Source organism: Pangasianodon hypophthalmus, chromosome 12 (genome assembly GCF_027358585.1).
Source record: "Pangasianodon hypophthalmus isolate fPanHyp1 chromosome 12, fPanHyp1.pri, whole genome shotgun sequence".
NCBI lineage: Eukaryota > Metazoa > Chordata > Actinopteri > Siluriformes > Pangasiidae > Pangasianodon > Pangasianodon hypophthalmus.
Window position 1 is genome coordinate 1,030,502 of NC_069721.1, and position 12,730 is coordinate 1,043,231.

At 37.2% G+C, this 12,730-nt stretch overlaps 2 protein-coding genes across 3 annotated transcripts in view; both read left to right on the forward strand.

Moving 5' to 3' along the window:
• The window catches only part of LOC117598519 (uncharacterized), a 97,169-nt gene that overhangs the window by 48,160 nt on the left and 36,279 nt on the right, over positions 1 to 12,730 (forward strand). The gene's annotated exons all lie outside the window — the stretch shown is intronic.
• LOC117598515 (uncharacterized) overlaps positions 6,158 to 12,730 on the forward strand; it is a 104,793-nt gene continuing 98,220 nt past the window's right edge. For both annotated transcript variants that reach the window (XM_053238568.1, XM_053238567.1), the window contains exons 1-5: positions 6,158 to 6,309; positions 10,737 to 11,081; positions 11,206 to 11,556; positions 12,293 to 12,397; positions 12,501 to 12,596. In XM_053238568.1, coding sequence (XP_053094543.1) covers positions 6,252 to 6,309; positions 10,737 to 11,081; positions 11,206 to 11,556; positions 12,293 to 12,397; positions 12,501 to 12,596 — 955 coding nt within the window. In that variant the 5' untranslated portion in view covers positions 6,158 to 6,251. The remainder of the gene's footprint in view (positions 6,310 to 10,736; positions 11,082 to 11,205; positions 11,557 to 12,292; positions 12,398 to 12,500; positions 12,597 to 12,730) is intronic.

Genomic DNA, 12,730 nt, shown 5'->3' on the forward strand with positions numbered 1-12,730 from the left:
TTTGCTTTATCTCTTTTTTTATTTCTGTTTATTGTTTTACAGTTAATCTGATTAAAATCCTGTACTTACGTCTTCTCTAAGGAGAGCCTCTAACACATGGATATTAGCCATGATTTACTAGCACGAGGGAACGAAGTTGTGTAGTTTGAGATTAGTGACGTAAGGCAGAGGGTTTATTTCACAGGTTTCTCTCTGACAAATAAGTACAGCAATGTTATAAACATAAAACAACATTCAAAAATGTAATAAATCACACACTTAGAGCTGCCATTTCTGCAAATTTTGGTCCCTCAAGAAAAAAAAAGCCTACCAATGATTCTGAGATCTCATTATTCTCTATGACATGAGCTGGTTCTAAATACGGTACTGTGATGCTGGAATACTAGAAGTGCTGGTCTTTAAAATACAGCCCTGTGCAAACTCAGAACACTCATCATCATGGTCTTTTACAATGAAAATTACAGATTAGTCAGATTGCATACGAGTGTGGAGAGAGATGAGCAAAGACATGACGCTGTGCAGTGTACTGAACGAGATGTAGTTGGAGGGGTCACTGTGTGACGTGGTCCTGAGAGTGGACAAGGTGGAATTCAAGGTCCACTAGAGCATCCTCCCTGGGTACAGCCCACATTTCTTGTTAAAAAAAAAAAAAACTAATTATTCTTAATAATGTTTCCTCATGGCTAAAATTATATATCAGATGAAGTGAAGGATGAATAATAATTAATATATAATAATTATTGACTCCAGTCTTTCATTTGAAGCTCATGTAGATAATATTAGTAGGATAGTCTTCTTTCATCTCAAAAATATTGCAAGGATAAGAAATGTAATGTCACTACATGATGCAGAATGTTGGACTATTGTAATGCCTTGCTGTCTGGATGTTCCAGTAGGTGCATACTGGAATGCAGCAGGTAGTAGGGTAGTAGATGAGGAAGGACCTCCTACCCTACCCCCTCCTACCCTATGTATGAGAAACACCCCAGGTGTTCAAGGGCTTCACCCCCTTCGAGCTCCTCTTTGGAAGAAGGCCATAAGGCCTGCTGTATGTGGCTAAAGAGGCATGGGAGGAGCAACTGCCGCCGTTATGCAGTCTACTCGAATATTTTCAGGAAATGAGTATATTGACCGAGTGGCACCTATCATGAGACAGCATATGGAGGAAGCCCAGGTGGAACAGCGACGGATCTACAACTGACCAGTCAGATCCCAGAGAGCTCCAGCCAGGGGACGAAGTGCTCCCGAGCACCAACTGTAAATTCCTGGCTCATTGGCAAAGCCCATATAGGGTCCTTAAACGGGTGGGCCCAGTGAACTACCACCTACAACAGCCCAGTAAGCAGGAAGACACCAATTTTATTACATTAACCTGTTGAAAAAGTGGACTGAGCCTGCCCCAGTGGTGTCTGCCTTTGCCATTCTCTCCCCAGATCCCCCAGAGCATACCTTGGTTCAGAATGGAGAAGACCTGACCCCATCACAGCGGCAAGAGCTGACGGAGCTAGTGGCCCAGTTTAATGATATCTTCTCCATGACACCAGGGATGACCCATCTGGTCAAGCACGAGATCAGAACCCCACCAGGAGTCATGGTATGACAGCGGCCCTCCCAAGTCCCTGAAGGGGTTGCTGAAACCACAGGAAAAGAAGATCGAGGCAGTAAAAGGGTACCCCTGTCCCACTACAAAGGAAGAGGTATGTGCTTTCTTGGGGTTGGCGGATTACTATAGGAGATTTGTCCTTAACTTCTCCTCGTTAGCCTCCCTCCTCTCAGATCTCACCAGGAAGGGAAAACTAGAATGGTTGCACTGGTCCGACAAAGCAGAGCAAGTGTTTCTGGCCCTCAAGAGAGCCCTCACCAGTTCCCGTGTACTCAGGAACCCAGACTTTGACCAGCCATTTACCGTGGACATGGATGCTTCCAAGATGGAGCTGGGCGCTGTGCTTTCACAGTTGTTTGACGGGGAGGAACACCTGGCCCTATATGTAAGCAGGAAGAAAGAGAAATCAGACAGAAAGTATGCCTCCATCAAAAGAGAAGCCCTGTCCAAAAATTGTCCATCAAGGAACTCCATTACTACCAAGCAGGCCGACACTTTAATCACGAACCACACTCCCCTGCAGTGGATGGCCAAGGTGAAAGACACCAACGCCAGGGTAACTTAATGGGTCCTTTCCCTACAAGACTTATCTTTTTAGGTGCAACACCGAGCAGGGGTCCAGAACACTGCATTGGCTTCCAGTAAAATTTCACATTGATTATAAATTACTTCTAATTATCTAAAAATCACTGAATGCTCCTGCTTTAATCCAAAGGTGCAGGCTCTTTATTAGTACCTAGAAAAATAGACTTCTTACTAGTTCAAAATCCAATACAATATGAGTGTATAGGAATTATTTTGCAATTAGTAAATGTTGTCATATTATACCACACGTGTCAAACACAAGGCCTGTGGGCCAAATCTGGCATGAAGTTGGAAAAAATAATACCGAAATGACCCATAGTGCACTACTGCTCAGCATTTTTATACTACCCAGAATTCACAGCAGATAAGTAGTGTAGCAACATCTATTTTACAGTGTGCATAAACTCACATCTCACAGTGCTTAACTAAAACTGATGAGTGGCACTCTTTTCCCCATCCAAAGGTAGTTACTATAAACAACAAGGTTAAACAACAAAGTTAAAGGTTAAACAACAAGAAATCAATCCCTGTGTGCTGTGCTTGATGTAAGCCACACTGGGATCTAAAAACAATTCATTCATTGTGTCGCCAATGGCATAACCAGAAATTTATTTCAGTGGGATGAGGAAATATACAATATAAATTAATAAATATAAAATAAAATATACTATATACAATTAATAAAAAAAAATATACAGTTAATAAAAATTATGTTTATACTGATCTATACAATGAAATTCAGGTGGATGTTAGACAGCAGTAGGAGTGGTGATGAAATGAATTTGTCATTTAATCACTGAAGGCACAATCTACTGTCAAACAGTCAGCCATATTAATAATGTTGCCATGAAATATGGTTATGACAGTGAAAAAGATTAAAATTACATGTTAATGATAGGGGAAAATGACACCTTATATTTATAATCCTGAGCTACTTTTCTTTTGCAGTAAATTCCAGCAGCTACTTCACTGGCTCCATATCTCTGTCCTTATACCACCTTTTACAGGAACACAGACACATAAGTGACTATACAATATGTAAATGTTTGTATACCTTTAAAATTGGGAATTTGCATGTATGACTAAAGTATTTCTTTAAAAAAAAACTATGTAAGTATTAATGCTGCACTGATATCAGCAGGTCAATAACCTGTTTTTTGTTTTTTTTTTGTAGTTATTGCTTTATTTGGAAGTATTAAAAAAAAATGAACATGTATTACGTAAATAGAGTTGTTTTTGACTTTGTATAAGAATCAAATCATGTTTGTGAAACATTATAGTGTAACAGTTATTGCATCGCATGTTGCTTGTGATACTTTGTGATTTTAGTCAAACTTCAGCTACTAATGATGCTATGATATAATTAGTGAATTTACATTCAATGCAATGCTTCAAGTTTTATTATAACATCAGTGTCACTGTAATACAACATGCTTTCTTTGAGTGTTTCAGATACTTTCAACTTTCAATTAAATACTGTTAGACAGTTAAAAACCCATTACTACTGTACTTTATGTCTGTTCTCTTTCATTTATGACAACAAAAGTAAAGAACATTTACTAAAACATCATTTATGAAACTATATTATTATTATTATTATAAATCTAACCATAAATTAATTTTGAAAAAGTATAGATGGTTCATTGGTTCATTTCACAGAGTAAGTTTCTGTCACCAAAATATTAATATATTTCTTCATTAATATATATTTCAAATCTCAAACCCACTCGTATCAGTTCACAGTTATCTGCTCACAGTAAAGATGAATTAATTTTACTGTAAAATTTCAAACTAATTGCAATACAGAATCACTGGATCTGTCAAAATAATTGAGCTGGAGGCACTTTTTAATGCATTATAAATTTTTATAATTTAAATTTCCCAATCGAAGATCAAACCCATTTATATCGGTTCACAGTAAGGTTTTAATAAATTAAAAGTTAATTAATAAATAAAAGTTTATTAATTTTATTCTAGAAATTTCAAGTTCAACTTTAAAAGATCAGGGAATGGAATTGAGCCAAGAGAAGTTTAACTTACTACAGAAAGTTTATTTCAGATTGATGAGCCATCATAACAAAAGATCTTGCTTAAATCTTGATTGCATTGGCAATGACAAATATAATAAATTATTACAAACAGCAACAATGTTTTTACAATTTAACAATCCAGATAAAAAACAATTATTCAATATTTCAGTAGTATAATTTATTAAGCATTTCTTATTAATTATTTAAGTTTCACCTACTTAAGTATTTACAAATTATAATTTAAGTATTAATTCAATTCAATTCAATTTTATTTGTATAGCGCTTTTAACAAAGGACATTGTCACAAAGCAGCTTTACAGAAATAAATGGATTCACAAAAAATATTTTGTAAATATGTGAATTTATCCCTAATGAGCAAGCCAGAGATGACGGTGGCAAGGAAAAACTCCCTGAGACAATATGAGGAAGAAACCTTGAGAGGAACCAGGCTCAAAAGGGAACCCATCCTCATCTGGGTGCAACAGATAGTGCAATTATAAATAAATCCCTTCTATTATTGTGTACTATATGGACAAATAGTGCAATTGTGCAACCAGTAAATTCATCACAATTTTCACAAGAAGTCCGGTTAGTTAAAATCTATCCACCGTCCACTGACGGAGTCCTGAGTACGAAGGTGCTCGTGGTAACTGCAGCCTCAAAGCCACTACAGCAATTGCAGTCCCAAGCCATTACAGTACAGCTCCCCATATGAGATCCCCAAGCCATCTCCACAGCCCCCAGGTGGCACCATCCCCAGCAAACCAAACAGTTCTTCAGGCCATCCATATGGGGCCCCAGCAGCAGCGAGCAAACTCAACCGATGAAAACTCCAACCAGAAGTAGGGCATCAGGATGGGTCAGGCAGGTCCGGGGAGCAGAAGGGGTCAGGATCAAAACAAAACAAAAAACTTGTACCATTATGCTGTAATAGGAGAGGTCCAGTAGTGCAGTGGGTAGCTTTGGCACCTCACAGCTCCAGGGTCCTGGGTAAGATCTTGAGCTTGGGTGATCTGACTATTCTAAAGTGTGTGTGTGTGGGGGAAGCCTGAGACAAAGCCTCTGATATGTCCTATCAATAAGAGTGGTGTTAAGGGGGTCAGAAACAATATACCATGAGATTTAGCATAGCCAGGCCACCTACCTGTATGTTTTTGACAGAAAACTGGAGAACCCAAAGGAAACCCACACGAACACTTAGAAGAAAATAACCCAAGCTCTGGATCGAACCCAGGAACCTGGTGCTGTGAGATAACAATGCGACCCAGTGCACCACTGTGAATCCCCTATTAGAGTATAATAATTAATCATTTGAAATGAACATTTTATAGTAGATTAAACTTGTCTTGTTTCAACTGAATTGACTGATCATTAAATTTAAAGGTGAAATACAGTAACATTCTACAGTAAAATTAATAAATTTTTCAGCATAGTGTAGCTCACAGCAAGCTGATGCGAGTGGATTTAATCCTCTACCAATTTGAATCATCCATTTTATAATAAATTAAAATAGCGTCCTGGCTATTGGTAGATCTTATGGTTTTGAAGGGCAATTGCTGTAAAATTCTACAGTAAAATTAATACATTTCTATAGTGAGCATAGAGGAGCTCACTGTGAACTGATGTGAGTGGGTTTGAGATTTGAAATGTCCATTTTATTTCAGCAGTAATTTAGTATTTCAGTATTTCAGCAGTGTCAGAGACTTCCTCTGTGAAATAAACCATCTTTACTTTTAAACTTTTATTTATGGTTAGATAATAATATAAAAGTATAAAAGTATAATAATAGTATAAAAGTTAGGTTGCTTTGGGTGTGTAGGAGCTCGCGGACGCTCGCTTTCCGCTTAGCAGTCATAGCCCCTAAAGTGTGTAAAAGCCGCGGCCTTGACATTTACATGCGGTTCATTAACCATTAACCCTGATTTCAGGAAGAGCGACAGGTTAAACTGCAGTAAAGTAGTTACCTTTATGATCCGTGATCTGAAAAGTTAAAGTGAAAGTGGAATCGTTCTGCAGTTTTTCTCTTCGCAGACATGGAGACTGCTCTAATGAGGTGCTTTTATGTGTTGCTGTCAGTGGTCATCTGTCACGGTAATTATTGTAAAGCATTTTTCTGCTTGTTAGTGACTGTGAATTCACTTAGAGTTATATGGAGCTGAAAGGCAGTGCAGGATTTTATCTAAGTTTTTTTTTCTTTTTTTTTGCTTCCACTCTGAAAAATAATAATGCAGAATTGAGGAACTAGAAATAATAGTGCTTCTGTAAAACTGCTAAAAATACATTTCTAATCACTTATTCGCTAAATCCAACACAAGTGTGTATTGTGGCGCTTGTTAAAAAAAAAAAACTAGAGGGTGTGGTTCTCTGGTTCATAAACTGTTTTTTAGAGGAACTTTAACTGCACCTCCTCTGTAGATAAGGTACAAACTGCAGCAATCAAAGTGTGCAGGAAAACCTTCATAAAAGGTGCCATGAGTGTAGCGTGAAACTAAAAGACTACTTCATTTAATGCCATATAACCCAACAATGTCAACCCTGTTAACACTGTCAACTGTCAACCCTGTTATTTACAAATATTTAGAAAAATAATATATTTTGCCAATATTCACAAAAATACTCAAGTATTAGAAATTGTAGAGGAATATTAAGCAAACTGTAACCATATATCTTTTTAAAATCCTAATAGATTTGATGCCATTTTCTCTAAAGATTAAGAGGCCCAGATGTGTGCTTTTTATGTTAAGACAATAACTATATGAAAAATAGCTTTTGATCAATTAATTTTTTGCACAATCAATTGTTATTTATTTGGGGACCAATAAAGTGACATAAAAGTGCCATATATGCTACTAATTCATATATGACATATATGCTACTAAATCATTGCAAGATATTCCCTTCATGTAGCCATACGTCCATAACAGTGTTGACTTAAGAATGGGAGAAACCGTAGAAAAATTTAAATTTATTTAAATATAACAACATGCTGAAATGGCCTGATAGGTTTTTCTGAAAGTTTAATATGTCTCTTTTTCAATGAAAGTGCAGAAGTAACCAAATATAAAACTTAGCAGTAATAGCGCTGAATGCGGAAAGCGAGTGTTGGCAGTATTTATCAGTTTACAGGCTAAACATTTTTTTTTAAATAATCTTTTACAGTTAAAAAATGTGCAAAATTGATCAATAAAGCATTAAGCCAACTAAAAATAAATTTACTAAAACATCATTTAATAAACTATATTATTATTATTATTATTATTATTATTATTATTATTTAAATCTAACCATAAATAAAAGTTTAAATTCAAATCTCAAACCCACTCACATCAGTTCACAGTGAGCTCCTCTTTGCTCGCTATAGAAATGAATTAATTTTACTGTAGAATTTTAAAGTAATTGCTCTTCAGAATCATGGATCTGTCAAAATAATTGAACCAGTTGTTTATTTTGTTGCATTATAAAAGAGACAAATCAAATTGATAAATGATAAACCCCATGCAGTTTAATTCACAGTGAACTACTCTATGCTCAGAATAAAAATGAATAAAATTTACTGTAGAATTTTGTTGTAATTCCCATTCAAAATCACAAGATCTGCCAATACAATAGCCAAGAGGGTATTTTAATTCATTATAAAATGGACGATTCAAATTGGTAGAGGATTAAATCCACTCACATCAGTTTGCTGTGAGCTACACTATGCTGAAAAAATTGATTAATTTTACTGTAGAACATTACTGTATTTCACCTTTAAAGTTAAAGATCAGTCAATTCAGTCAATTCAGTTGAACCAACACAAGTTTAATCTACTATAAAATGCTCAATGATTAATTATTATACTCTAATAGGGGATTCACAGTGGTGCACTGGGTTGCATTGTTACCTTACAGCACCAGCTTACTTGGTTTGATCCAGACCTTGGGTTATTTTCTTCTAAGTGTTCATGTGGGTTTCCTTTGGGTTCTCCGGTTTTCTGTCAAAAACATACAGGTAGGTGGCCTGGCTATGCTAAATCTCATGGTATATTGTTTCTGACCCCCTTAACACCACTCTTATTGATAGGACATATCAGAGGCTTTGTCTCAGGCTTCCCCCACACACACACACTTTAGAATAGTCAGATCACCCAAGCTCAAGATCTTACCCAGGACCCTGGAGCTGTGAGGTGCCAAAGCTACCCACTGCACTACTGGACCTCTCCTATTACAGCATAATGCTAAAAGTAGTTTAAGTTTAATTTCAAGAATTTAAACAGACAGGTTCGAAAAACAAACATTGCGTGAAAGACAGTTCTGTGGGTGGAAACGCCTTGTTGATCAGAGAGGTCAGAGGAAAATTACCAGATTTGTTCGAGCTGCCAGGAAGGATATAGTAACACAAATAATCACTCTGTACAACCATGGTGAGCAGAAAAGCATCTCAGCATGCACAAAACATCAAACACTGAGATGGACGAGCTACAACAGCAGAAGACCACATCAGTTTCCACTCCTGTTTGCCAAGAACAAGAATCTGAGGCCATCATGGGCACAGACTCACCCAAACTGGTCAGTTGAAGACTAGAAAAAAAATCACCTGGTCTTTTTCCAGTCTTCAACTGTCCAGTTTCGGTGAGCCTGTGTTTTTCACACCATTCTGTGTAAACTCTAGAGACTGTTGTGTGTGAAAATCCCAGGAGATCAGCAGTTTCTGAAATACTCAAACCAGCCCATCTGGCACCAACATCCATACCACGGTTAAAGTCCCAGAGATCACACTTTTTCTTCATTCTGATGTTTAATGTGAACGTGAAGCTCTTGACCTGTATCTGCATGATTTTTTTGCACATTGTGCTGCTGCCACATGATTGGCTGATTAGATAACTGCATGAATGTGCAGGTGCACAGGTGTACCTATTTAAGTGGATGGTGAGTGTAAGAGGGTTTGATCGTCGATCAGGGATTTGAAGTGAATCAAATGAATCAAAATGTTTGGAATCATTACTATCAAAATGAATCAAATGATTCAAAGTGCTTGGATTCATCACTATCAAAATGAATCAAATGAATCAAAATGCTTATAATCATTACTATCAAAATGAATCAAATGATTCAAAGTGCTTGGATTCATCACTATCAAAATGAATCAAAATGCTTGAAATCATTACTATCAAAATGAATAAAATAAATCAGAGTGCTTGGAATGCTAGAAGTGAGACTTCGCAATGACTGTTTGAAAGTCTGGATTTAAGGGTGAGCGTGATTATGAACAGGTCTGTAATTAGAAATCTGTTGAATTTGAGTCATGTGACATGTTTTGTAGTGTGTGATACTGATGGAGAGTGAGGTTAGAAGCCAGCTGTGATGTGACAGTGTAGCACAAAGACAGTTAATGAAACAGAGAGAAGGGCATAGGCAGAGACATGGAGTTGTGTGTTACAGTAAAAATATCTGTTATGAAATTATAATGTATACTAAACTGTCCTACAAATACATTTGTGTGACATGTCTGCAAACAATTAGACACTGATAGACATTTATAGCATTTGGCAGACACCCTTAACGAAAGCAACTTACATTTATCTCATTCATACAACTGAGCAGTTGAGAATTAAGGGCCTTGCTCATGGGCCCAGCAGTGCTGGGATGTGAACTCATGACCTTCCAACATCTTAACCACTGAGCTACCACAAGATAGACAGTAGAAACCATGTTTTTTTTTTAAATTAATTTATTTTATTTATTCATTTTTTTAAATCCCATTTTCTGCTAAATTTGGTCATTTGCCATTTCCCACTCACCAGCTAGCTCTTTCCTATCACATGACTAGTACCATCCAGGGATTGGCTAATGTTACTCTGAATGATAGGGAAGAGAGTAATGCTACAACTCCTACCCAGAGAACACAGCCAATTTTACTGTCTTGAACTCCCAGCCACAGACAGCTGTGGCATCTTCAGGATTCTAACCTTCAATCTGGAGTCAATGGGGCAAACTATGTTCTGTTGTGCCACTCAGGAGCCAAAACCTTACTTTTAAGAGGTCTCATTCAGGTTACTCTAGTCCATCTCAGAGCATCACATACATATTCACAACTAGGGACAATTTAGAGTAACCTGTTTATCAAGATAGTCCTTGCTGCAGAACAAAATGTTCGGGGAGGGAGCTGGACCTGATCTGACTCCTCCTATAAGCCTAATCCTAACTCCTAACTCTAACCTTAACCCATGAGATGCTGTACAACACAGAACAACAAACACATTTATCCAACCTGAAACTGAGGTGTCTCCTACACCTGGATTTTTGGTTTGACTCTGCCCAGGTAAATTCAGGTGGATCAGATCTGACTCCACCCCTGAACTGTTGGTTCTGTAGGGAGGGGTACTGTACTTGCATTTACCTAGTGGCATGTTTTTGCAAGGTTAAAGGAAACTGGTATAGCCTACATGGAGGAAACCCACACAAATTGGGACATGCTGACTTGAATGGCAGTTAACACATTAGGTCAATAACTTTTACCACTGTTTTTATTCACTTTAGGGTTCCATCTCCACGGTCCATCTGATCCTCTCATTGTCCATCTGGGAGGCTCAGTGATGCTGCCCTGCTTTGTAGAACCTCCTCTAGCAATGGAAGAACTGGAAGTGGAGTGGAAAAGAACCGACTCTGAAACTCTAGTGCACTTGTGGCAGGAGGGAGAGAGTCGACCAGAGTCTCAGAACCAGCGTTATCATGAAAGAGCTCATTTCTTCACTGAGGAGATCGCTCACGGCAACTTCTCTCTCTTCCTTACAAATGTGACCCATGAAGATGCAGGACTTTATAAGTGTGCTGTTTACACAAACCTGCACTCTGATGAAACTCTGATTGAAATAAAGGAGATTGGTAGGTAAATTTTTATCACCCAGTGTAAATAATGTTCTGTAAATAATGCTGGATTTAAAAAGGAATACTTGAGTTCAGTTCTTTTTTATGTATAATCAAATTTTTTTTACAATTCTTATTTCAGAGCGCTTGATCGTGTCTGGAGGCCACGTCATATCTGCTTATGCGGGTGAAGATGTCACTCTGAATTGCTCTGTAGACTCACATATCCCACCGGAAAATATAGAAGAGGTGTCATGGAAGAAAATAGATGAAGATATCTTAGTGCTGTTCTATCAAGAGAGTGAGGTCCTGACAGACTCGTCCCATGAGAGATACAGAGACAGAGTCGAGTTCTTCAGCGCTGAAGAAAGGAACAAAGGAAACTTCTCATTGAGACTGAAGAGTGTTCGAACTGAGGACAAAGGGCTGTATATATGTTTAGCATTCTCTGGGGCATTATCAGATAATACAACTGTGGAAGTGCTGCAGCTGGGTAAGTCAATGTTTTTTATGCACAAAACGTGTAAAAATGTAGCAGAGCTGAGCGCTTTAATAAGTCAGAAGTGGATTATCAGGGCTAAAATCATGTGGGATGCACATTAAGAGAGCAAAATTGGCCATGCTCATTGGGTGGGAGGGGCAAACATTCTCTCCCCTGTCAATCACAGTGACACTAGCCAACTGTAGGAATGTGTGAAGTCATGCTTTCCTTTAAGCGTATTATTGTTGCGTGATATCAGTCCCTTCAAATGTCCAATAATTTTAAATGTACAGTATCGTGACCAGGAAAGGGGTTGCAAAAAACAAAGTCTGGTTGTTTATTATATTTGTGTCATTTATAGGTTTTTGCCTGATGCAGGGAAAGTAATAAAAAAATATCTGTGATTGACTTATTGACTTATTTTTTCAGTTTCAGACTTATTTTTTCAGCAGCATATTTACCAAGAAGTTATATTCTCTCTCTCTCTGCCTGAGTCCATTAGTCAGTCTGTTAGAAATGTCCCGAATATCATCACTGTCCGAGACCCTATTGCCTAAATCTGATGGATTTTTAAAAAAAAGTCCACCAAAAAAAGCATTTTAACTGTAATATGAAAATATATTTCTTAGAGACATGTCCATTAGTAAACTGGCGTGATTATTTTAAAATATCACCAGTTGTTCGTTATTTCATCACAAATATTACAGTGTTATAATGCTTTATTAACTCTGGTGTTTGTGCCACGCAGGTTTTTCCTCTATGCATATTGGAATTTTTGTTTTATGTATACTTGGATTTGTCTTTGGATCACTTATCTTAGGCTACCTATCTTTTATATCTTTTAAAAATAATGGTAAGTCTGGTCTTCATTTTATCACTTCAGAAGTTTGGTAAGGTTACATTTAAACTTAATACAGTAAACCTTATACAAATATTCTTTTTTTGTTTGTTTGTAGATGACAGCAGAAGAGCCCTAGCTATACAGTGTGCACATGTCCTTTGTCCTAATATTACTATGTCTATTGTCTTCATCCTTTGGGGTATTACTGAGGGTAAGTGTTGCTTTTGTATCACGGTAAACTCCAGAATAAATTTTCGGCCAATTCTTTGCCTCCCTCAATTTTTTTTAACTGCTCCACAATTTCATTTAAAAACTTTTTATTTAAAAAAATGTACTTCTCTGTAT